The sequence below is a fragment of the Silurus meridionalis genome, chromosome 11 (assembly GCF_014805685.1).
Source record: "Silurus meridionalis isolate SWU-2019-XX chromosome 11, ASM1480568v1, whole genome shotgun sequence".
Lineage (NCBI taxonomy): Eukaryota > Metazoa > Chordata > Actinopteri > Siluriformes > Siluridae > Silurus > Silurus meridionalis.
The window spans coordinates 50001-73688 of record NC_060894.1 but is presented as its reverse complement, the minus strand read 5'-3'; the positions used below and the strand labels follow the sequence as shown (position 1 = coordinate 73688).

The following is a 23688-nucleotide window of genomic DNA, read 5'->3' as shown; positions in this document are numbered from 1 at the left end:
GGGGGTTGTAGATGTAGGTGGAGTGGGGTGGGTGGGGTTGTAGATGTAGGTTGGTTGTCGATGTAAGTGGAGTGGGGTGGGTGGGGTTGTAGATGTAGGCGGGGGTTGTAGATGTAAGTGGAGTGGGGTGGGGTTGTAGATGTGGCGGAGTGGGGTGGGGTTGTAGATGTAGGCGGAGTGGGGTGGGGGGTTGTAGATGTAGGAGTGGGGTGGGGTTGTAGATGTAGGCGGAGTGGGGTGTAGATGTAGGCGGAGTGGGGTGGGGTTGTAGATGTAGGCGGAGTGGGGTGGGGGGTTGTAGATGTAGGCGGAGTGGGGTGGGGTTGTAGATGTAAGTGGAGTGGGGTGGGTGGGGTTGTAGATGTAGGCGGAGTGGGGGGTTGTAGATGTAAGTGGAGTGGGGTGGGGTTGTAGATGTAGGCGGGGGTTGTAGATGTAGGTGGAGTGGGGTGGGGTTGTAGATGTGGAGTGGGGTGGGGTTGTAGATGTAGGTGGAGTGGGGTGGGGTTGTAGATGTAAGTGGAGTGGGGTGGGGGGTTGTAGATGTAAGTGGAGTGGGGTGGGGTTGTAGATGTAGGCGGAGTAGGAGATGTGGGCGTGGCTTTACAGCTCAGTGTCGTTGTATTTCTGAGGATTGAAATATCCACGACGAGACGCATCGGACTCCTCAACAGATCCTGTACGAGGGTGAGAACTGGGAATACAAAACACAGCAGGGTTTAGAACAGACACACACACACACACACACACACACACACACACACTTACCTGGCAGGTTGTGGTTTGGGTTTAACAGGGACGGCATAAATGTCCGGGTGTCTCTGAGAAATCTCCAACTGCGTGCGTGCGTACACACACACACACACACACACACACACACACACACACACACACAACTCTGATCATTCCTAATGTATAGTATGTGGGATATATAGCGAGTAGTAGATGTGTGGATCTGCTCCTGAGATGCTGATGAAGAGATTGTTTCTTTACTGATCTTTTACATTTACAGATTCTTTAGTTTACAATTGAAACACAATTAAGAGTAACAATAAATCACTTCTCACTTCAGTCACATCACAGAGTACTTTCAGTTTGTGTGTGTGTGTGTGTGTGTGTGTGTGTGTGTGTGTGTGTGTGTGTGTGTGTGTGTGTGTGTGTGTGTGAGACTGACCCGGGCATGTTCAGCCTCCTGCAGTTCCAGCATCCTCTGTGCCCTGGCCAAGTGGTCCATCTGCTGGAAGGCCTTTACTTTCCCCTGGAATGAGCGGCTTGCTGGGTCTTCAGCATGTTCCTGAGGCTGAGCGACTCGAGAGAGGAAACTGGGTTTGAGGGCGACAGGTGGGGGAGGTGGCTTGGTGCTGACATCACTGCTGACTGTGCTGCTGGACTCACTGTGGGGTCTCTGAGAACGAGGCTGACAGACACTCACACATTATAAACCTGGTGCAGAGTTTTATAGAAGACTTGGTCTACGTATTGGCGGTGGAGGAGGAGTGAGAGGAGGAAGAGTGAGAGGAGGAGATGTGAGAGGAGAATGAGGAGGATTGAAAGGAGGAGTGACATTAAGTGGAGTAAGATGGGGAAGCGTGAGATGAGGAAAAGGAAGAAGAATGGGTTTTTACCTTGGGTGGCTCTGGGACAAAGGAGGGGGGGGGACTGGGGTCTCGCAGCACCTCTCTGCTTCCAGTTCGTTTCATGCGTGGCACAGGGGCTGGTCTCTGTGTGTGTGTGTGTGTGTGTGTGTGAGGGGGAATACATGAATACATTACATTTACACATCATACCATTAGGAATCATTACAGAACATTTCAGTCAGTGTTCATTCAGTAAAACAACACTGTAACAACACTGTAACTGCAACAACACTGTAATTGCAACACCACAACAATGTAACTGCAACAACACAACACTGTGATTGCAAAACCTCAACACTGTATAACACGGTCATGTTATTTCTATTGCGCTTTTCAAAACAGACGTCGTCTCAAAGCAGCTTTACAGAATTTAACAGTGAAGGTGAATGGTGTGTGTTTATCCCTGATGATCACCATGGAGACTGTGGTGAAGGAAAAACTCCTTTAGATGTTATGAGGAAGAAACCTTGAGAGGAACCAGACTCAATAGCAGAACCTCATCCTCATTTGGGTGACATCAAGAGTGTGATTATAGTCTTTAAACACTACAGAACACTGGAGAGTGAGAACTAACATGAGCACTGGAGTGTGTGATTATGACTGATGATCTTTCTACAGTCTTCTACAGTCATTATAGTTATAAAACTAGGAGCTACTGAGCAACTCATAAAATAGCTCAACATCTGAGATCACAGATCCAACACCAGCTTCTTCATGCCAGAGCCTTTAAACACTACAGAAGACTGGAGAGTGAGAACTAACATGAGCACTGGAGTGTGTGATTATGACTGATGATCTTTCTACAGTCATTATGGTTATAAAACCAGGAGCTACTGAGAAACTGAACACTGTAACAACAAGGCAAACACATCACCACCATACTGTAACAGTAACACAACACAGACACAACACTAAAACTGCAACAACAAAACACTGCAACAAGAGTGCAGCACCATACTGCAACTACAACAACACAACAGTGCAACCCAACACTGTAACTGCAACAACACAACACTGTAATTGTAACACACAACATTAACTGTGGTTACTGCAGCTACACAACACTGTTAAATGTACAAGCAGTGCTGCATCTCTGAGGTGATCGAAACACCAACATCAGTCTGAACATAAAAGCGAATGAGTCTCACCTCGTCTACAGGCTCTGAGGATCGTCTCGTCCCGGAGACATGCGGCTCATCAGTCACCTCATCCAGCTCATTATCTGTATAAGCTCCGCCCTCATCTGCTGTGTCATCGTAGTCCCCTGTAAGACGGCTGTCCATGCTCAGGTAATCTGCACTCATAGCTGACAGGTAGGACATGCGGTCATCGTGGAGTTCCAGGTCCTCCTCAGGACTGTCCAGCTAAAGCACCACAGGCGTGCATTAGCATCGACTTCCAAACACATCATTCTAACATGAGATCATCGTGAGTGTACACTCGCTTCTTACTTTATTCTCACAGACCCACACCGCCTTGTTCTGCTGCTCCTGAATCGTGTCCTTCAGACTGCCGTACCAGGCATCATGAGCAGAGTTCAGATCCACCGTCGCTGTATAGGAAACACGATTAAACCTACATGAGGTGTGTGAGGAAAACATCTAACAGAAATCTCTTTGATGTGGTTTAGGACCCAGTGAAACTTCTTGTGGTGTATAAACAGGACCTACAATTTTACCTTGTTGTGACCTTGACACTGTTTCAGCGTCAAAATTTATTTCGTTTATTTGATAGTTATGAAATTATTCAACATAAAGAGAAAATAATTATACTGAATACAAAGATGAAGATTAGGGTTAAGGTCAGAAAGACAACAGAACCTGAAAACATACGAATAAGAATCAAAGAAGAATACAAAGCACTCAGTATGGTGATGAACAGAACATCAGTCCTGTAATCAGTGTAAAGTACAAGCAGGAACAGAGTGGCGTTCTCTCTGCACACTGACCGGTGAAAAGGTGAGAGCAGGTCTTCCTCAGTTTTACCGCCTGCTCATACAGTTTGCGTGAACTGCGATTAGAACCTGGGACCAGTCGATTCCTCATCGTCTTCACCCCCTGTTTACTATCCGGGTTCAGGAACACCACAATGGGGTACCACTGGGTGTAGTTCAGAGTGTCCACTGCTTTTGGGGTAACATCCAGCAGAGCATGTTTATCCTGATAGAGCGAGAGAAGGGGAGAGAGAGGGGGAGAATGAGAGAGGAGATGGAGTGAGGAGAGAGAGAGAGAGAGAGAGAGTGAAGAGTGAGGAGAGCAGGAGAGAGTGGAAGAGAGTGGAAGAGAGAGTGGGAGAGGAGTGGGAGGCGGGAGAGAGTAGGAAAGAACGGGAGAGAAGTGGGAGAGGAGTGGGAGGAGTGGGGAGAGAGCGAGAAAAGAGTGGGAGAGGAGTGGGGAGAGAGCGAGAGAGAGTGGGGAGAGCGAGAGAGTGGGAGAGGAGTGGGAGAGGCGAGAGAGGTGGGAGAGGAGTGGGGGAGAGCGAGAGAGGAGTGGGGAGAGAGCGGGAGAGGAGTGGGAGAGGAGTGGGGAGAGAGGGAGAGAGCGAGAGAGGAGGAGAGGAGGGAGAGGGTGGGGTAGAGAGCGAGAGAGGAGTGTGAGAGGAGTGAGAGGAGTGGGGAGAGGTGGGAGAGGAGTGGGGGAGAGTGGGGAGAGAGGCGGGAGAGGTGGGAGAGGCGAGAGAGGAGTGGGAGAGGAGTGGGGAGAGAGCGGGAGAGGAGTGGGGAGAGCGGGAGAGGAATGGGAGAGCGAGAGAGTGGGGAGAGAGCGAGAGAGTGGGAGAGGCGAGAGAGTGGGAGAGGTGGGGAGAGAGCGAGAGGAGGGAGAGAGGAGAGGAGTGGGAGGAGTGGGGAGAGAGCGAGAGAGGAGTGGGGAGAGGCGGGAGAGGAGTGGAGAGGCGGGAGAGGAGGGGAGAGAGAGGGAGAGGAGTGGGGAGAGAGCGAGAGAGGAGTGGGGAGAGGTGGGGAGAGTGGGGAGAGTGGGGAGAGAGCGAGAGAGGAGTGGGAGAGGCGAGAGGAGTGGGGAGAGAGGGAGAGAGGAGTGGGGAGAGAGCGGGAGAGGTGGGAGAGGAGTGGGGAGAGAGGCGAGAGAGGAGTGGGGAGAGAGAGAGAGGAGTGGGAGGAGTGGGGAGAGAGAGAGAGGAGTGGGGGAGAGTGGGGAGAGAGCGAGAGAGGAGTGGGGGAGAGTGGGAGAGGAGTGGGAGAGGCGGGAGAGGAGTGGGAGAGGAGTGGGGAGAGCGAGAGGAGTGGGGAGAGGCGGGAGAGGAGGTGGGGAGAGGCGGGAGGAGTGGGGAGAGGGAGAGGAGTGGGAGAGGAGTGGGGAGAGGTGGGAGAGGAGGGAGAGGAGGGAGAGGAGTGGGGAGAGAGGGAGAGAGGAGTGGGAGAGGAGTGGGGGAGAGCGAGAGGAGGAGAGGAGGGAGAGAGTGGGAGAGGAGGGGAGGAGTGGGAGAGGAGGGGAGAGAGTGGGAGAGAGGGAGAGGAGGAGAGGAGTGGGGAGAGGGAGAGGAGGAGAGAGGAGAGAGGAGTGGGAGAGGGAGAGGAGTGGGGAGAGAGGAGAGAGCGGGAGAGGAGGAGAGGAGTGGGAGAGGAGGGAGAGGAGGGGGAGAGGAGTGGGAGAGGAGGGAGAGGAGTGGGGAGAGAGTGGGAGAGGAGGGAGAGGAGGGGAGAGAGGGAGAGGAGGGAGAGGAGTGGGGAGAGGAGGGAGAGAGGGAGAGGAGGGAGAGGGAGAGGAGTGGGAGAGGAGTGGGGAGGAGTGGGGAGAGAGCGGGAGGAGTGGGGAGAGAGCGGGAGAGGAGTGGGGGAGAGAGCGACAGAGGAGTGGGAATATTTTACGAATATTTTTATGGATTTTGGTTGGTATTTTGAAGCACCACTGTAGATTTGACAGAAGGCGGAGTTTAAAGTGTGAAGTTTATAAGGTGGATTCTGAACACTGGGACTGAAAGGTGGAGGAAAGGGGGCGGAGTTTACCTGCTCAATGATCTGCTGCACTGTGTTCAGTCTCACCACACCTGATGTCTTCTCTGCCCCTGCATCTTTAGGTTCTTTCTCTGTAAAAACACACACACACACACACACACACACACACACACACACACACACACACACACACACACACACATCAGTATCTCATATACACATACGCAGCTCAGGAGCTCATCTCAGGTCTTTCACACTCACTTGCTATAATGAAATCTTCAGGCAGGTCGTTGTCCAGTTTCTCACTCGCCACATCAGCGATCGGGCCGAACAGAACCACGGGCCTCCGGAACCCAGCTGCAGGGAGGAGAAGAGTTGAAGTACATAAGCAGGATTGTACAGTACAGAGATCTTCAATTCAAGTCATCTTTATTTGTATTGCACTTTTAACAGTGAACATTGTCTCAGAGCAGCTTTACACAGATAATGTGGTGATCAATAAGATGTTTATTATATATATATATATAAAAAATAGGTGTTGGAGGTGTGGTGAAGGTGTGGTGAGCATACCCTCTCTCAGAACCACCCTCTCGTAGGCAGGGAAGCGGGTGATGACGGGGGTAACTGTGAGATCCTCTCTGCTCTTACGCAGGTCTTTTTTCTTTGCTGCCCTTTGACCCCTAAGCCTCCAGAAATCTCCTCTGTCATTGTTTGCTCCTTTCTGAGTGTTCTGAACATTAACCATCTGTTCAGCTCTGTGGGTGTCGGTTAAAAAAAACGGCATCATCATGACATCATCAAAGAGCACAACAACCATCCACATGGACTTTAAAAGCGCACACACACACACACACACACACACACACACACACACACACACACACACACACCTGCTTTTGCTTGGGATGACTCCTCTCTCCTGCAGCTGGTTGTCCTGGTCGGTGCGGATCGCCAACCAGCTGCCCAGTTTTCCGTCATACAGCGTGTCCACTACTTTAAAGATGTCTCCTCTGCTGAAGGACAGGCTCTGAGGAGAATCTTTTTCATGTTCAAAATGAGTCCTGATGTAAAAGTTATCTCCTCGACCGGACGCCACAATGTCCTTATAAACTGCAAATACAGATCACATGACCATGCCTACGTTACTCCACATTATTAATACATGAAAATGATTCAACTTTGTGGAAAGTGTCTGTGCTACCATCTGGTTTGCTCTGTGCCAGGATGGTGATGTCTTCTCCTTTAGGAATGTTGAGCAGGTAGAGCACTGCATCCTCACGCACCATGTCACGGAAATCCACATCATTGACCTGAACCGCAAAATACACAGACAACAATCTAACATTTATCAGTTAACTTACAAACGAACACCAGGGGGCGCCAATGAAACGACTCAGAACGCTTCAGAGTCAGATTAGAAATAAAATTAAACTAAAGAGAATTTAAAGTTAACAAATAATAATAATAATAATAATAATAATATTACATATGTAAATATGTCCCGTGTAATGGAGATGTTTTGTACCTTCATGATCTGATCTCCAGGACGCAGACCCTCCACCTCAGCCGCACTGTCCTCCTGAACACTCGCTATAAAAATCCCCACATCGTTTCCTCCTGCCAGCCTGAGACCCACACTCTCCCCCTTCTGAAACCTCATCATCACTGTGTTCGGCCTGAGAAACACACACACACACACACACACACACACACACACACACACACACACACACACACACACACACACACACACACACAGACAGGTGTTGATTTATTCTGTAGACCAGCAGCTCTGACAGTACTCTAGGGGTATATACTGTGTCATGGTTACTATAGTAACAGCTTATTTACAGAAATGTGTACAGCATATTATGATTTTTTAATAAGTGTGTGATGTTTCTATTTTGTTTGTTGGAAGGAGTCTCCAGTATCAGTGCTTATAGACTTTGTTCAGGACAAATTTGTTTATTTTTTTGATTTTCTCCACCTGGTAACTGTAAATTAAATGAGTGTTCATAGGTGGTACAACGCAAGTTACAACAGGAACATTAATTGTATCTGTAAGTGGATAAAAAGTAAACGTCATGGTTTAAGAAATAAAATGGATGGATGATGAGTCCCTAAGAGTTTTATTTCTTACAATATGATACAGATTGTCCCCCATCGTGCCAGCGGTGAGGGAGTGGAGATCAGAACCGGACGGAATAGGCGAAAAAAAACCACCTGCAGCTGATGAGACTAATCAGTGCGTCTGTTTCAGTCCTGCGACACCAATAAAGAGGAGAGAGACACCTGCCTTGGGGAGACACCAAGGAGAGACGAGCGGAAGCGTCACAAAACGGTGACTAAATGCGGGCATGAGCCAGTAAAAGACGTGCCGGTTCACGAGGAAACACTCGGGTGTACGCTAAAGAGAGAAAGAGCACCGAACCGCGAGTAAAGACGGGCCGAACCTCGAGTAAAGACGGGCCGAACCGCGAGTAAAGACGGGCCGAACCGCGAGTAAAGACGGGCCGAACCGCGAGTAAAGACGGGCCAAACCGCGAGTAAAGACGGGCCAAACCGCGAGTAAAGACGGGCCGAACCGCGAGTGGCCGCCAGCGGAGGTCAAAAGGGAACGGCATCCTGAACTGCAAGACCGTGGGCGACCCTGGTGTGAGTACTGGAAAGGAAAACGCCGGGGTGAAAACAAAAGTAAATAAAGAAAACTCTGCTTGGTGAACTTCTGCCTGTTTCTCTTTCTGCCAGCACGGAACCAGTGAGTGTGTTGCACAGATGTTTGTATACAGATTAATGCAGGTTTTACTGATGATCTGATACACACCCATACATCTCCAGATCTTCTGCACTCGGTTTCAGAGGAACCTTTGGAGGAGCTTTGGTTTTTGGTGGAATGCTGATTTTAGGTACAGGAATGGCCACAGGAGCTGGTAATAAAATTATTCACACATAATCATGAGACTTTTCTGCTAAGACTTTCAGAAATCAAAGCTCCAAGTCTATAAATCTGAGATGCAGATCACTCTGAAAGTCACATGATACCTGGAGGTTCCTCGAGCTCAGACTCTTCCTCCTCTTCTGGTGGTGGAGGTGGAAAGTCATCTGGAGACGCTTGGAACGGTGTCGGCATCGCGCCCATCTTAGACAATCTGCTCTGAGGCTCTTCTCTGCAACACACCCCCACACACACACCTCAATAACGCTGTCTCAGAAACCATTAAGAAAAGAACATTAAGATGTTCTACTTCAAACCCATGAGAGATAAAAGTGTAAGTGCAGATGATTTGATGAAATCTTCAGCTGAAGGTGTTTGTGTGGAAATGAAGCTGAAAAGTGTCGCATTGCTGCAGTCACAAACAGAACTACTTTCTCCTCAGAAGGAAGAATCTCTGTGTAAATATTATCATGTCCTTCAGAAAATTCACAGTGCACTTCCTGGTTGACATTAGAGCTTCATCCATGCTCCGTTCTGGACTGAACAGTGCGTATGAAAGCTCCTTACACTTCCACTCGGTTTGGAGTTTGAAGGAAACAGCTTCTGGTTTTCTCCCTCGTGTTCTGTTGCACTAATAATCAGGTGATCACCTGTTTTTTTCACGCAGCCTCTCGTTGGAGGAGTGTGAGGAGATGTCTGAGTGCTGTCCTCGTCTGTCCTCCTGAGGCGAGTATGAACGATATGACTCGATCTCAGACAGATCTGCAGGAAACAGCAAGTCAAAACGTTATCACTAATCACCACATCTGGAACGTTCACATCCATGTCCTCAGATCTGAGACGCTGCAGGACGACAGAAAAACACTAAACATGGATCCAACGCTTCGCCTCAAACTTTATAAAACTTACATTAAACTTACTTTAGATTATAAAACGCTTTCAACTTTATAAACTCTCTATTATAACTTTATTATTTATCACCAGCTCATTTTTTTGTGTTCTCAGTGTTCAACATTTCTGACCAGTGATCAGTGAGAGCCCCAGCTTTAGCTCCGCCCACTCCCACACCCTTCAGGAATGATTTGTTGGCGTAAGCAGTGATCTGATGTGAAACCAGAAGAAAACAAATGAAACCGTAAACATCATTAATATTCACAGAGGAACCTGAAGCTTCAGAAGGAGTGGTGTACAAAACAGGAAGTGTGAGGGAGAAACTTCCTGCCTCAAATCATGTTTCCATAATAATCCAAAATGTTAAACTAATAGTGTTAAGGTGCACACACACACACACACACACACTAAAATCATGAGCTGTGCTGCATGTTCACGTCTAAAACTCTTCAGGAGCATGTGGTGTGTTCTGTCTGTGGAATTTCATTCAAATGAGAAAACATAAATAAAATGTTGATTGTTTTCCTGATCAGTGAGAGTGTGATGTGCTGGTGAGATTCTCTCTAATCCATTTTTCCTGCAGTAAATCAGTTCAACTCACCGCCCGGCTCCGAGTCGCTATCAGCCATGGGCGGAACCCGAACCAGAACTTTCCTGCGATCTCTCTGGACCACCAGCTGCAGTTTCCCTCGTGATTTCTCGATCAGTTTCCCTGCATCACTCAGAGACAGATTCTCCGTGGCTGTCCCATTAATCTGAGACACAAACACCACCATCACATTCTGTTCATCAAATTTAAATACTAACTCCCTTTCAACATGGAATCAGAAATATTTGTGATAATCAAAAGCTTCACAGACATCATGATGATGAGAAGAACGAGAGAGAGAGAGAGAGAGAGAGAGAGAGAGAGAGAGAGAGAGAGAGAGATGCAGATCTTATAAAAGGAGGTGATCTGCAGACCTTCAGGATGATGTCTCCCTCCTGCAGGTTTCCGTCTCTGGAGGCCAGTCCTGTGTTAGTCATCTCTTTAATGAACAGCTGACTTCCCAAACGCAGTCCATACTCTGAGTTTCACACACACACACACACACACACACACACACACACACACACACACACACACACGTAGAACAGGGTGAGACAGGTTTAGTTTTTAGACAGTTTTTAGTTGTGTGTTGTAGCAGCTCATCTGATTGTTTATTTCTCTCTTCACTCCTCATTTCTTTTATTTTTACTTCAATAAAGATTTTTAAACATCGTCACACAGCAGCTTTGTAGCTTTAGGCCTTAACAAAGAAACCAGAAGTGACAGCAGACCTTCAGAATACTGGTGAGATGAAACAGTGAAGACATGGGCGTGAATTTCATTTAACAGTAGGGGGGGACAATAAATATAAAATTTCTCATGAGCAATTTTTGAAGGGAGACACAAATAATACAATCAAATTGTACTTTTAAAGACACAGTGTCCCCACAGTGTCCCCACAGTGTCCCCACAGTGTCCCCACAGTGTCCCCACAGTGTCCCCACAGTGAAAAACTATGCTTTTATCATTATTATTGTAGCATGGAGACTTTATGGCGTCATTATGGTTATTTTCAAAGTTTTTCTCAGGTTCAATGGAGAAGCAAAACAAGGAATTAAAAAAAAGTTTAATTTTTTATTTAAAATTAATGAAGACACTTAAGAACAGAATAGAAATTGATTATACAAAAAAAACCCAGTGTGGTCAGTTCAGACGGAGCACAGTGCTCATTTAGTAAATGCACAGATTAACACACAATTAGCATATTGTTTATGTTAAATTAACATTATACCAATTCATCCTAAATAAATCACTGCATGGGAAACGGCTTTGGTGTGTTAGTGTCAGTGCACTATGCTACAAGCTATTGTACACAAACTAACATTCACTAGATAAGTGATATTTTAATCACTGATAGAGCAGATTCATGGAAAATTACATCGCTAATCAGCATTTTTGCCGCAACTAATTTATGAATGAGTCTGAATCAACTACAACGACATGTCCCCTCCGTCCCCTCCGTCCCCCCCGGGATTTACGCCCATACGTGAAGAACATCAAGTAGTTTATAGATCATGACTACAGAGGACACACAGGGTTTTAATTTATAGCCTCAGATGCTGTGTGTGTGTGTGTGAGTGAGTGAGTGAGAGACTGTGATAGTGTAGCGTACCTTCAGTAGGTCTTTTCTTCTTAAGTGTTACCCGGACTGGTTTCTCCAGAGGTTCTTGAGGACTCTGTGGAGGTGAACGTTCCAATTGTTCACGGCTGGTGTTTCTCTTGAGAGCCTCAGCTGTGCGCGGTTCTGGAATCCGCTGTTCTCTTTCCTTCACTCTGTAGCGCGGTTCTGGACTGCGTGAGCGATCCAGAACTTGTTCACTGCGATATCGGCGATCAGGGCTGTAGTCTCGATCCAGAGTGTGCTCGCTGTGGTACCGCCGGTCCGGACTATAGTCTCGATCTAAGGTGTGGTCGCTACGGTAACGCCGGTCCGGGCTGTAGTCTCTGTCCAGAGCACGGTCGCTACGGTACTGCCGATCCGGGCTGTATTTTCGGTCGAGGGTACGGTTGCTATGGAGACGCCGGTCAGGGCTGTGGTCAGGCTCTAGCACTCGCCCTCTGCTGCCGTCGCGCCGATACTGACGCTCAGGACTGATGTCTCGCTCCAAGGTTCGTCCGCGGCTGCGCTCGTACTCGTACTCCGAGTCGGTGCGTCCGCTGTAGATGCTGCGTCTGTCCGGCTCGTAGTCATAATCATCGCTGTAGTCCGGATGAGAGAACACACGGTCTTCCAAGGGCGGAGCCTGTTTCACCACACTCACTTTACGTGGCCTTTTCACTGTCTACAGGCAGAAAAAAATTTATAAAATAAATAACTTCATTAAAACACTATTTCTAAAGGAAGTTTTTATACTACAGCAAATAAAGTTTATTATAATTATATCATAATTCATAAAATACTCACTATCCTGGCGACTTTGCCGCACTTGCGTAGGGTCTGCACAGCAAACGAGTGCACAACGTTCTCCATGGATGAGGAATTGACCTGGATCACTCGATCATTCTGACTAAAGACACAAAGCAGAAAAAGGTTCCAACATCATAAATTTCTTAAAGGGTTCTTTGTGAAAGATTCCCTTTGTAATAGATGATGTTCCTCCAAAGCACAGGTTCCTGAAGAACAATGTGCAAAAAATGTGCAGGACAAAAGGTTCAGGGGCATGAACCTGAGAAACAACCCTGAATGGTACTTGATGGAATGGGTGTTTATTTCTTATTAGTTTGTGATGAGTTTCTTACAACAGCAGGCCGTCTGCAGGCCCTCCTGCCAGCACATCAGAGATGATGATGGACACCTCTCTTGTTTCTTCATTTGGATTGTCTTTTCCACCCGAAACAGCGATTCCAAATCCCATTTTAGAATCCTTCACAAAGAAACGGAGTGATTCAGATTTACAGAATAGAATCAGCCGACTGTTTAGCAACTACTTTACAGCCCCATCATCAGGAAGATGCGTGTTTCATTCCTAGTAGGTGGTGTTAGGGAGCGAGTTGGGGGCAGCAGTAGGTGGTGTTAGGGAGCGAGTTGGGGGCAGTAGGTGGTGTAAGAGAGCGAGTTGGGGGCAGTAGGTGGTGTTAGGGAGCGAGTTGGGGGCAGTAGGTGGTGTTAGGGAGGCAGGTTGGGGGCAGCAGTAGGTGGTGTTAGGGGCGAGTTGGGGCAGCAGTAGGTGGTGTTAGGGAGGCGAGTTGGGGCAGCAGTAGGTGGTGTTAGGGAGGCGAGTTGGGGCAGCAGTAGGTGGTGTTAGGGAGGCAGGTTGGGGGCAGTAGGTGGTGTTAGGGGCGAGTTGGGGCAGTAGGTGATGTTAGGGAGCGAGTTGGGGCAGTAGGTGGTGTTAGGAGGCGAGTTGGGGCAGCAGTAGGTGGTGTTAGGGAGCGAGTTGGGGGCAGCAGTAGGTGGTGTTAGGGAGGCGAGTTGGGGCAGCAGTAGGTGGTGTTAGGGAGCGAGTTGGGGGGCAGTAGGTGGTGTTAGGGAGCGAGTTGGGGGGCAGTAGGTGGTGTTAGGGAGCGAGTTGGGGGCAGTAGGTGGTGTTAGGGAGGCGAGTTGGGGGCAGTGGGTGGTGTTAGGGAGCGAGTTGGGGCAGTAGGTGGTGTTAGGGAGGCGAGTTGGGGCAGTAGGTGGTGTTAGGGAGGCGAGTTGGGGCAGTAGGTGGTGTTAGGGAGGCGAGTTGGGGCAGTAGGTGGTGTTAGGGAGGCGAGTTGGGGCAGTAGGTGGTGTTAGGGAGGCGAGTTGGGGCAGTAGGTGGTGTTAGAGTATAACTCACCCGCTGCAGTGTTACAGTGAACTGCTCCCACACCATCTCCTCCATCTCTATTGTGAAAGAAAACACACCGTTTCAGTGTAACAGAATCAAACACATTGATATACAACCTGTTTTGCAGCTGTACACACGTGTACACACACTTCTGTAATTAAATGTATAAAATTTCTTAGTTCTGTTATCGAAAACACACTGAAATATATCAAAGTAAACACCTCCTTTATCTATTTATAATATCAATATCAATAATTGTAATAGCAGAAATATTTTAATTCTGATGTATTTTCACTCTAAAGTTTTCGTGTGTGTGTGTGTGTGTGTGTGTGTGTGTGTGTGTGTGTGTGTGTGTGTATGTGTGTGTGTGTACAGCACAGTTTCACAAACAGCTCACTTATACCATGCCCCAGTGTCCCAAAACACAAAGTGCACAGGGTCCCAATAAACACAGTGTCCCAACACACACTTAGTGATTAGTGCCCCAATGCACACTCCATGCCCCAACACACAGTGTGGTGTGTACAGTTTATAATGTGTACAGTCTATAGTGTGTGCAGTGTAGAGTGTGTACAGGGTGTGCAGTGTGGTGTGTACAGTGTATGCAGTGTATAGTGTGTACAGTGTGGTGTGTACAGTGTACAGGGTGTGCAGTGTATAGTGTGTACAGTGTGTGCTGTGTGGTGTGTACAGTGTGGTGTGCAGAGTGTGTACAGTGTACAGTGTGTGCAGTGTATAGTGTGTACAGTGTGGTGTGTACAGTGTTAAGTGTTACCCTATTTTATTCCCTCATGCCGGACCGTTGTCAAAAGCATTTCACTGCATGACGTACCCTGTATGTATGTGTATGTGACAAATAAAATTTGATTTGAAGTGTGTGCAGTGTGGTGTGTACAGTGTACAGGGTGTGCAGTGTGTTGTGTACAGTGTGTGCAGTGTATAGTCTGCAGTGTACAGGGTGTGCAGTGTGGTGTGTACAGTGTATAGTGTGCAAAGTGTGGGTGTACAGTGTACAGTGTGTGCAGTATAGCATGTGCAGTGTATAGTATGTACAGTGTACAGGGTGTGCAGTGTGGTGTGTACAGAGTGTGTAGTGTGGTCTGTACAGTGTATAGTGTGTGCAGTGTGTGGTGTGTACAGTGTGTACAGTGTAGTGTGTACAGTGTGGTATGTACTGTGTGGTGTGTACAGTGTACAGGGTGTGCAGTGTATTGTGTACAGTATAGCATGTACAGTGTATAGTGTGAACAGTCTACAGGGTGTGCAGTGTATAGTGTGTGCAGTGTGTTGTGTACAGTGTACTGTGTACAGTATAGCATGTACAGTGTATAGTGTGTACAGCGTACAGGGTGTGCAGTGTGGTGTGTACAGTGTACAGGGTGTGCAGTGCATAGTGTGTATAGTGTGTACAGTGTGTACAGTGTGGTGTGCAGAGTGTGTACAGTGTACATGGTGTGCAGTGTATAGTGTGTACAGTGTTAAGTGTGTGCAGTGTGATGTGTACAGGGTGTGCAGTGTATAGTGTGTACAGTGTTAAGTGTGTGCAGTGTGACGTGTACAGTGTACAGGGTGTGCAGTGTATAGTGTGTACAGTGTACAGGGTGTGCAGTGTGGTGTGTACAGTGTGTGCAGTTTGGTGTGTACAGTGTACAGGGTGTGCAGTTTGGTGTGTGCAGTTTGGTGTGTACAGTGTAGTGTGTACAGTGTACTGGGTGGGCAGTGTGGTGTGTACAGTATAGCATGTACAGTGTATAGAGTGTACAGTGTACAGGGTGTGTGCAGTGTATAGTGTTTCATCAGGTTGAGTCTGTCACAGGTACAAAAGATCAAAGTAAATCACATGTAGACTGTGATAGAAACAGAACACCTGCAACTATACTCCAACCCCGTGCAGTGTGTTCAACAAATCACACACACATGCACGCACTCATCATTTCAAAAGTGGGGGAGACGAAATGTGTAGTGTTACCTGTTTTTTTTCCCTCCACTAAAAAAGTGAGGGGGACGAATTAACTTTTTTATAAAAAGTGCGGGTGACATGTCCCCCGCGTAATCTACGCACCTGTGTGTGTGTGTGTTTGTTTGTAAAAGGCCGCAGCGGAGCGTTTCCCACTCAGTCACACCCCAAACAGAAACTCTCCACTGTTCCACCCAGAGATGAGGACACAGGACACAGAGCAAAGAACAAACAGACCCAATGGAACACAGAGTTCTCCAGGGTTCTCCTGGGTTCTCAACCACGGTGAACTGAAACCATGCGAGAACCCACACAATACAAAAGCAGGCGAAATATAAGCAAGTAAAAGTCTCACTCACCTTCAGCTTCCGGTTGAAAGTCACACTTCCGCGTTCACCTGAAGACTTAAACTGGAGCAAAAGACAGACGTTTCCCGAAATCCACGAGCGCGAGCTGCAACGCACAGGCCGATTTCCTGAATCTTCCAGGTATGGGGCGTGGCTTCCTGCTGCAGGTGAGTCCACACCGACATTCTCCGCGTGACATCACCGATCACGTGACCGAGGTTCAGGCTAACCTGAGTAAGCAGACAGGAAGTTTCACAACAAAAACATCAGATTTCATCAGGAGAGACCGGAACTCACCAGGACACAGACATGCTGCATTTATTTATTATCAAATTAAATGTATTCTCAGTGAAAGAATGGCGAAATTAATTTCACAATAAAATCATGTGATTATTTGGTTCTTATTTATTATTTTGTATTGAATATATTTGTATATTAGATTCTCCATATTAAACTATTCAGTGGCTGGAGGTCAGGGTCAGTAAACACTTCTCTGCTGGTCTAAACACTATCAGAAGCTCTGATCTACATTTACAACATAAATTCTAATGTTTGTTCCATGAAATTGTATTAATTTATTAATCAGTTTCTTCTCTTCATGTGGTAGTGTTTCTCTCGGCTGCACTGCTTCAGTACGTGTATGTGGATGGTAGATTTTTTGTCCAATCAGATTTCAGTCTCTATGTGCTGCCATGTGAATCTAATCTGCTCAGAGCCTTCAGAATCAGTACTGCTGGACTTTTACCATAGAGAATATTACCAACAGCTCTGTTTCTTTATCCAATCAGATTTCAGATTCTCCTCACAGAGCAGATCACTGGACCAGAATAGCGTCAGCATTTTCCATTCGATGGTTTCTATATAATGACGTGACAGATGTGGATTAAGTCGTGTACGTCCTCACTGAAGGCCCAGATACCAAATGCACTGCCCACCACTGAAACTGTTACTTTCTGTTTACAGGCCAAAAAGCAGACATTACATTTTGGTTGTGTGTGTGTGTGTGTGTGTGTGTGTGTGTGTGTGTGTGAGTATGTTGCCCTTTGAGGTAGTGATTTTGAAGCTGAGTAAATCAATTTGATTACAGAGCTCTTTGTTCAAGCTCTGTGTAAATATCATAAAGAAGCTCAGAGGATTTTGTGCTACATATTTGATTTAAATATTTGTTTGTTTGTTAATGAATAAATCTTTTTTTTTGCTAATGGTCTCGGGGGTGGGTATTTGTGTTTGTGTGTAAAGGGTTTAGTAATCAGATGGCGATCAGAAAGTTTTTCTCGATCACTACTTCCGGAAACCGATCACTCTGTGTGTGTGTGTGTGTGTGTGTGTGTGTGTGTGTGTGTGTGTGTGTGTGTGTGTGTGTACTGCCCCCTAACGTCCAACACAAGAATACAGGCTATAACAATCAGCTCTAACTGGTATTCACACATTCACTTCAATCTCACCTCCCTTACCTTGTCTCCAAAACGTCCTACATGCTCTGTCCCTCTCATAAACTCATTTCTAATCCTGTCCATCGTCGTCACTCCCAACGAACATCTCAACATCTTCAGCTCTGCTACCTCCAGCTCCACCTCCTGTCTTTTACTCAATGCCACTGTCTCTAATCCATACAACATCTCAGGTCTCACCACAGTCCTATAAACTTTCCCTTTCACTCTCACAGATACTCTTCTATCACAAATCACTCCTGCTATCACTCTTCTCCACCCACTCCACCCTGCCTGCACTCTTTTCTTCACTTCTCTAACACACTGTCCATTACTTTACACTGTTGACCCCAGGTACCTGAACTCCTCCACCTTCTCCACGTCTTCTCCCTGCATCCGCACCCCTCCACTGCCCTCCCTCTCATTCACACACATGTACTCTGTCTTACTCCTACTGACTTTCATTCCTCAGGCATCTTCTCACCTTCCAAAATCCTGTTAAACAATCTGGTTAAAAACTCCACTGCATCTCTCCTAAACATCTCCAACATCTTTACCGGTATGTCATCTGGTCCAACTGACTTTCCACTCTTCATCCTCTTAATCGCTGCTCTCACTTCCTCCCTACTAATCCTATCCACTTCCTGCTTCACATCTCCACACCATCCAACCTTCTCTCTCTCTCTCTCTCTCTCTCATTTTCCTTGTTTATTATTCACATGTTCATTCACATTGCTATTAATTCTGCTTCTTGAACTCCCTCTTCTCACACACACACACACACACACACACACACACACACACACACACACACACACACACACACACAAATAAATAAATATCCACAATCAATAAACAGTTTTTAATAGCACAATAACCTTTAAACATGCATAAAAATACAGAACTGTTTACAAATCTGTAATACTTTAAACACAGATCAAGATCAGGAACATTTATATATTTACTAATAATTGATGAGCAATTGTGGATTTGTTTTTGTGCAGTACAACTGATTAGATTACTTTTCATTTAAACTTTTAATAAAACCTTTTTGCTCCATCCATCAGAAAACAAGGCACAACGTCTGAGTGTTTAAATACACTTCTTAAAAATAACACCAAAATCTCACACGAGTCTGTGTTCAGATCATCAGAGAGGTTACATGGATTTAACACAATAATAATAATAATAATAATAATAATAATAATAATAATAATAATAATTTTTCAGTTTAGTTGAATTTCTTTGTTCAACATCAAAAGCAGAGCAGTGCGTTGTGCCGAGCATTTACAGGTCACGTGACCTCAGTGCGATATGAAGAGAACAAACAGCAGGAAGTAGTACAGACGGTGCGTCATAATTCAGACAGCAGGAAGTGAACTTCAGTTATCACTGGAACACAAACAATCAGATAGTAATATTAGTGTTACTGTACATCTCACACACACACACACACACACACACACACACACACACACACACACACACACACACAGCTAGAAGTAAATGTTCAGATTCTGTAGCATCTCTGGATGGTGTTTCTGTTTCTGTGTGTACAGCAGTCAAAGACCTTGGTGTGATTATTGACCCGAGTCTTTCCTTTGAGTCTCACGTGAATAATATCACCAGGATCTCCTTCTTTCACCTTAGAAATATTGCTAAAATTAGAAATATGATGTCGTTACAGGATGTAGAAAAACTAGTTCATGTTTTTGTTACTTCTAGATTAGACTACTGTAACGCTTTACTGTCTGGGTGTTGGAGTAAGTGCAGAAATAAGCTTCAGTTAGTTCAGAATGCAGCAGCAAGAGTCCTCACTAGATCTAGAAAATATGGGCACATCAGCCCTGTTTTAATCATCTACACTGCTCCCAATTACATCTCACACTGATTATAAAATACTACTACTGACGTATAAAGCACTTAACGCTCTCACGCCGCAGTATCTGAGTGAGCTTCTGTACCAGTATGATCCTCCATGCCTATTTAGATCAAAAGGTGCAGGCTATTTGTTGGTACCTCAAATAATGGAGTCTACAGCAGGAGGTGGAACTTTCTTGCCCAGAGATCCCTCATGTCTGTGTTAACTTCTGGATCTTCCTTTTAGTTACATTCCATCGCTAGTCTTGTTGGAGTCCCAACTTACACCCAGATCACACTGTACAGTGTCATTATTATTACATAATTACATCATTAAATTACTATTATCTGAAATTAAGGATATATAACAATACATGTTTCTCTCCCCCTGTTGCCCCCCTGTGAAGTTAAACATGCTCCTGAGGTACCACTGTTCCTGTTTATTACATTATTACAATCGAAATAATTACTGTGGAGGTTAAACTCAAGAACCATGAAGACGAATCTGGACTGTAATTAATAGAAACACTCTGCTACAATGATTTACTGGTTAAAATGACCATTAACAGTTTTATACTCGAGTGTGTCGTCACTGAAGAGTACACCTCAACAATTATGGAACTGTAATAAATGAATGTTTGGTGTCTTTTAGATGAGGATGGGTTCTCTTCTGAGTCTGGTTTCTCTCAAGGTTTCTTTCTCATGCCATCTCAGGGTAGTTTTTCTTGCCACGTTCGCCACTTACACTGTCAAATTTATGGAAAATTCACCACTGTGGGATAAATAAAGGTTTATCTTCTTATGTTATGACACTAAAATGTATATATGTAATCAATTTATTTCTGTGAAACTGCATTGAATCAATGTTTATTGTTTAAAATGCTACACCAATAAAACTTAATGGAATTCAATAGTTTTATTATATTTTCCCATCTGTACCTTCAACCCCACCCTTACCCCTGGCCACGAACCCCACTGGGATTAGATCAGTCTGTCTACTGTCTTCTCAGTTATAAACATTACCTACCACAGGCCTGATGACCATCATACACACACATGCACACTGTCATTAAGGGTATAACGAGTGTATGTTTGAGATGTTGTGATTTTTTTTAAAAAGATTAAAAGGTGTTCGAAGGTCAGTGAGATGGTTGCCATGATAACAGTTCTGTCAGTCAAGAAACATTGGGCCTCTAAAACACACCTATAATCTGATGTGGTAGATCAGAGGCCACTAATTGGAATAAAGTGTTTAATAAAGTGCAATAAAGTGTACTGAAGTGTGTGTGAGCGTTAGTGTGTACAATAACATGCTCCCGTCTCACCAGATAAATGTTCAGCTCTGAATCCGATGTGCTGCTGTGTGAGGAATTGGACTGAAATGCAGAGTCTTCCAGAGCAAGAGTGGAGCTTGAATTCCCACATTCACCTCTGCAACATGACAACACCACGTTACACATAGCATTAAACACGCCTCAATGTAAAGCATTAGACACGCCTCACAGCGACGCATTCAACACCGCCTCACAGCGGCGCATTCAACACACGCCTCACAGCGGCGCATTCAACACACGCCTCACAGCGGCGCATTTAACACGCCTCACAGCGACGCATTAAACACACGCCTCACAGCGACGCATTCAACACACGCCTCACAGCGACGCATTCAACACACGCCTCACAGCGACGCATTTAACACGCCTCACAGCGACGCATTCAACACACGCCTCACAGCGACGCATTTAACACGCCTCACAGCGACGCATTAAACACACGCCTCACAGCGACGCATTAAACACGCCTCACAGCGACGCATTCAACACACGCCTCACAGCGACGCATTAAACACGCCTCACTGCCATGCATTAAGCACACGCCTCACAGTTGTCATATGCATCCACACTCTCAGGTGAGTTTGCAGGTCAGCGAGGAGATAAATGGATGTGAGTTCAGAGTCTTAATAAAGTTTTTTATTTTGACATTAGTATCGATCAGGACTGCTCAGTACTGCTAAATAAAAAAGGACATGAAGATGGCCAACATCAATGTAAACAACTGGGAGAGCTGTGCTGACGACCGCCCCGCCTGGCGTCTTGCTGTCAGACAGGGCGCTCAGAAAGCCGAGGAGGTGAGAAACACAAACCTCGCCGCAAAGAGAGCCAGGAGGAAGGCAAACCAACAACAGCCTCAGCAAGCATCAGCATTCACCTGCAGCAAGTGCAACAGAGACTGTCACTCCAGGATCTGACTTTTCAGCCACTCGCGAAGGTGCAGATAGGACACCCAAACTCGAAGACGGACGGATGCCGAAGAGATAAATACCGCTCAGTACTGCTAAATACTGCTCAGTATAAATACCGCTCAGTATAGATTATAGATAATGATTTCACCTGCTGAATTCTTCGTCCTCCGTGAGTTGGTGTGGATGTGAGAAGGTAACAAAGGTCACGCTGGCAGCTGAATCGGCCATGTGCAGATCCACTGAGCTTGGAATGATGTCTGGTTTCACAAACGACAAATCTGTCAAAAAATATCAACAAACATCCTGGTGTGAAATATAAAGAGAGACAAGTCTGTTCATTACACACAGGACATCCCCTCCACATCTTCACCACACAGGACGTCCCCTCCACATCTTCACTACACAGGACGTCCCCTCCATATCTTAACTACACACAGGACATCCTATCCTCATTTACACTTCATCAGCAGAGTGACAGAGGAGAGCCAGAGGGATATTTATACAAACCCACAAAAGTTGATTATTATTTTATTACCAAAAGCTCCTCTATACCGAGTCAATTTACCATAAAATTTATATCCATTTACAGTTACATTTTATGTTGTGGAAAGAAGTTCCTCTTCTTACTGATGTTACAGCAGCTATAAACTCCAGGAACACAATCCCCAACCTCCCCAGGCCACCAGGGGGTGCTCACACTCACTTTTCTTCCCCTGTTGTTCTCCATTTTCTTCCAGGTTTGGGGAGCTCCTCCCTGCAAACCGCACCCCTCCACTGCCCTCCCTCTCATTCACACACATGTACTCTGTCTTACTCCTACTGACTTTCATTCCCCTTCTCTCCAGCGTGTACCTCCACCTCTCCAGGATCTTCTCAACATGCTCCCTACTCTCACCACAAATCACAATATCATCCGCAAACATCATAGTCCAGGGCCGATCCTTGATGTAGTCCATCCCTCACCCTGAACCAGTCTGTCGTTCCTACTGCACACTTCACTGCTGTCACACTGTCCTCATACATGTCCTGCACCACCCTCACATACTTCTCTGACACACCTGACTTCCTCATACAATACCATTTTGTGACTGATCAACTTTATTTTCATGTAGTTACTGCAGGTCTGCACATCTCCCTTATGCTTAAAGATTGGTACCAGCACACTCCTTCTCCATTCCTCAGACATCCTCCCACCTTCCAGAATCTTGTTAAACAATCTGGTTAAAAACTCCACTGCATCTCTCCTAAACATCTCTATGCTCCTACAGGTATGTCATCTGGTCCAACCGACTTTCCACTCTTCATCCTTTTAATCGCTGCTCTCACTTCCTCCTTACTAATCCTATCCACTTCCTGCTTCACCAACTCCACATCATCTAACCTTCTCTCTCTCTGATTTTCCTCATTCATCAGCTGCTCAAAATCCTCCCTCCATCTTCTCAACACACTCTCCTCACTAGTCAACACATTTCTATCTCCATCCTTTATTGCTCCAACTTGCAGCAAATCCTTCCCAGCTCGGTTCCTCTGCCTGGTCAATCGGTATAAATCCTTTTCTCCTTCCTCAGTGTCCAACTTCTCCTACAGCTCCTCATATGCCTTTTCCTTGGCTTTTGCCACATCCCTCTTTACCTGCTGCCGCATCTACTTGTACTCCTGCCTACTTTTCTCATCACTCTGTCTATCCCACTTCTGTTTTGCCAACCTCTTTCTCCTTCTACTCTCCTTCTGCTCTCCTGCACTTCCTCATTCCACCACCACGTCACTTTCTCTTCCTTTCTATTTCCAGATGTCACACCAAGTACTTTTCTATCTGCCTCCCTCATCACTCCTGCAGTAGTTGCCCAATCATCCAGCACCTCTTCACCACCACCGAGCTCCTGTCTGACCTCTTCCCTGAACCTCACACTACAGTCTTCCTCCTTTAGTTTCCACCATCTTATTCTTCTTTCCGTCCTCACTATCCTTCTCTTCTTCTTCGCCTCCAAAACCATCCTACAGACCACCATCCGATGCTGTCTAGCTACACTGTCCCCCGCTAACACCTTACAGTCTCCAATCTCCTTCAGGTTACATCTTTCTTAAAACTTAACAATATTAAAAATAACACACAGTGGTTTACATGTTAAGACTGT

The 23688-nt window shown here is 46.0% G+C and overlaps 2 protein-coding genes across 3 annotated transcripts in view; both read right to left on the bottom strand.

Annotated features, from left to right (window-relative positions):
• Window positions 1-527: 527 nt before the first annotated feature.
• tjp2a (tight junction protein 2a (zona occludens 2)) lies at window positions 528-16231 on the bottom strand. Of its 2 annotated transcripts, none has more exons than XM_046861780.1 (23): window positions 16034-16231; window positions 13727-13773; window positions 12705-12829; window positions 12370-12472; window positions 11578-12247; window positions 10340-10443; window positions 9978-10131; window positions 9136-9247; window positions 8593-8717; window positions 8375-8477; window positions 7076-7226; window positions 6752-6860; window positions 6441-6660; window positions 6121-6305; window positions 5812-5907; window positions 5602-5681; window positions 3586-3796; window positions 3089-3189; window positions 2786-3001; window positions 1626-1721; window positions 1175-1417; window positions 769-836; window positions 528-694 (listed from the first exon to the last, which is right to left on the bottom strand). In XM_046861780.1, exons 2-23 carry the CDS (start codon window positions 13769-13771, stop codon window positions 604-606), a joined length of 3408 nt encoding a protein of 1135 aa, XP_046717736.1. In that variant the 5' UTR covers window positions 13772-13773; window positions 16034-16231; the 3' UTR covers window positions 528-603. The 2 variants fall into 2 exon arrangements, with proteins under 2 accessions (XP_046717736.1, XP_046717737.1); XM_046861781.1 differs by lacking the exon at window positions 16034-16231 and adding an exon at window positions 15780-15975.
• A 2063-nt stretch (window positions 16232-18294) lies between these two features.
• pip5k1ba (phosphatidylinositol-4-phosphate 5-kinase, type I, beta a) overlaps window positions 18295-23688 on the bottom strand; it is a 16858-nt gene continuing 11464 nt past the window's right edge. The window contains exons 11-13 of the mRNA XM_046861790.1: window positions 21702-21831; window positions 20637-20742; window positions 18295-18843 (exon numbers count right to left, since the gene is read on the bottom strand). Coding sequence (XP_046717746.1) covers window positions 18841-18843; window positions 20637-20742; window positions 21702-21831 — 239 coding nt within the window. The 3' untranslated portion in view covers window positions 18295-18840. The remainder of the gene's footprint in view (window positions 18844-20636; window positions 20743-21701; window positions 21832-23688) is intronic.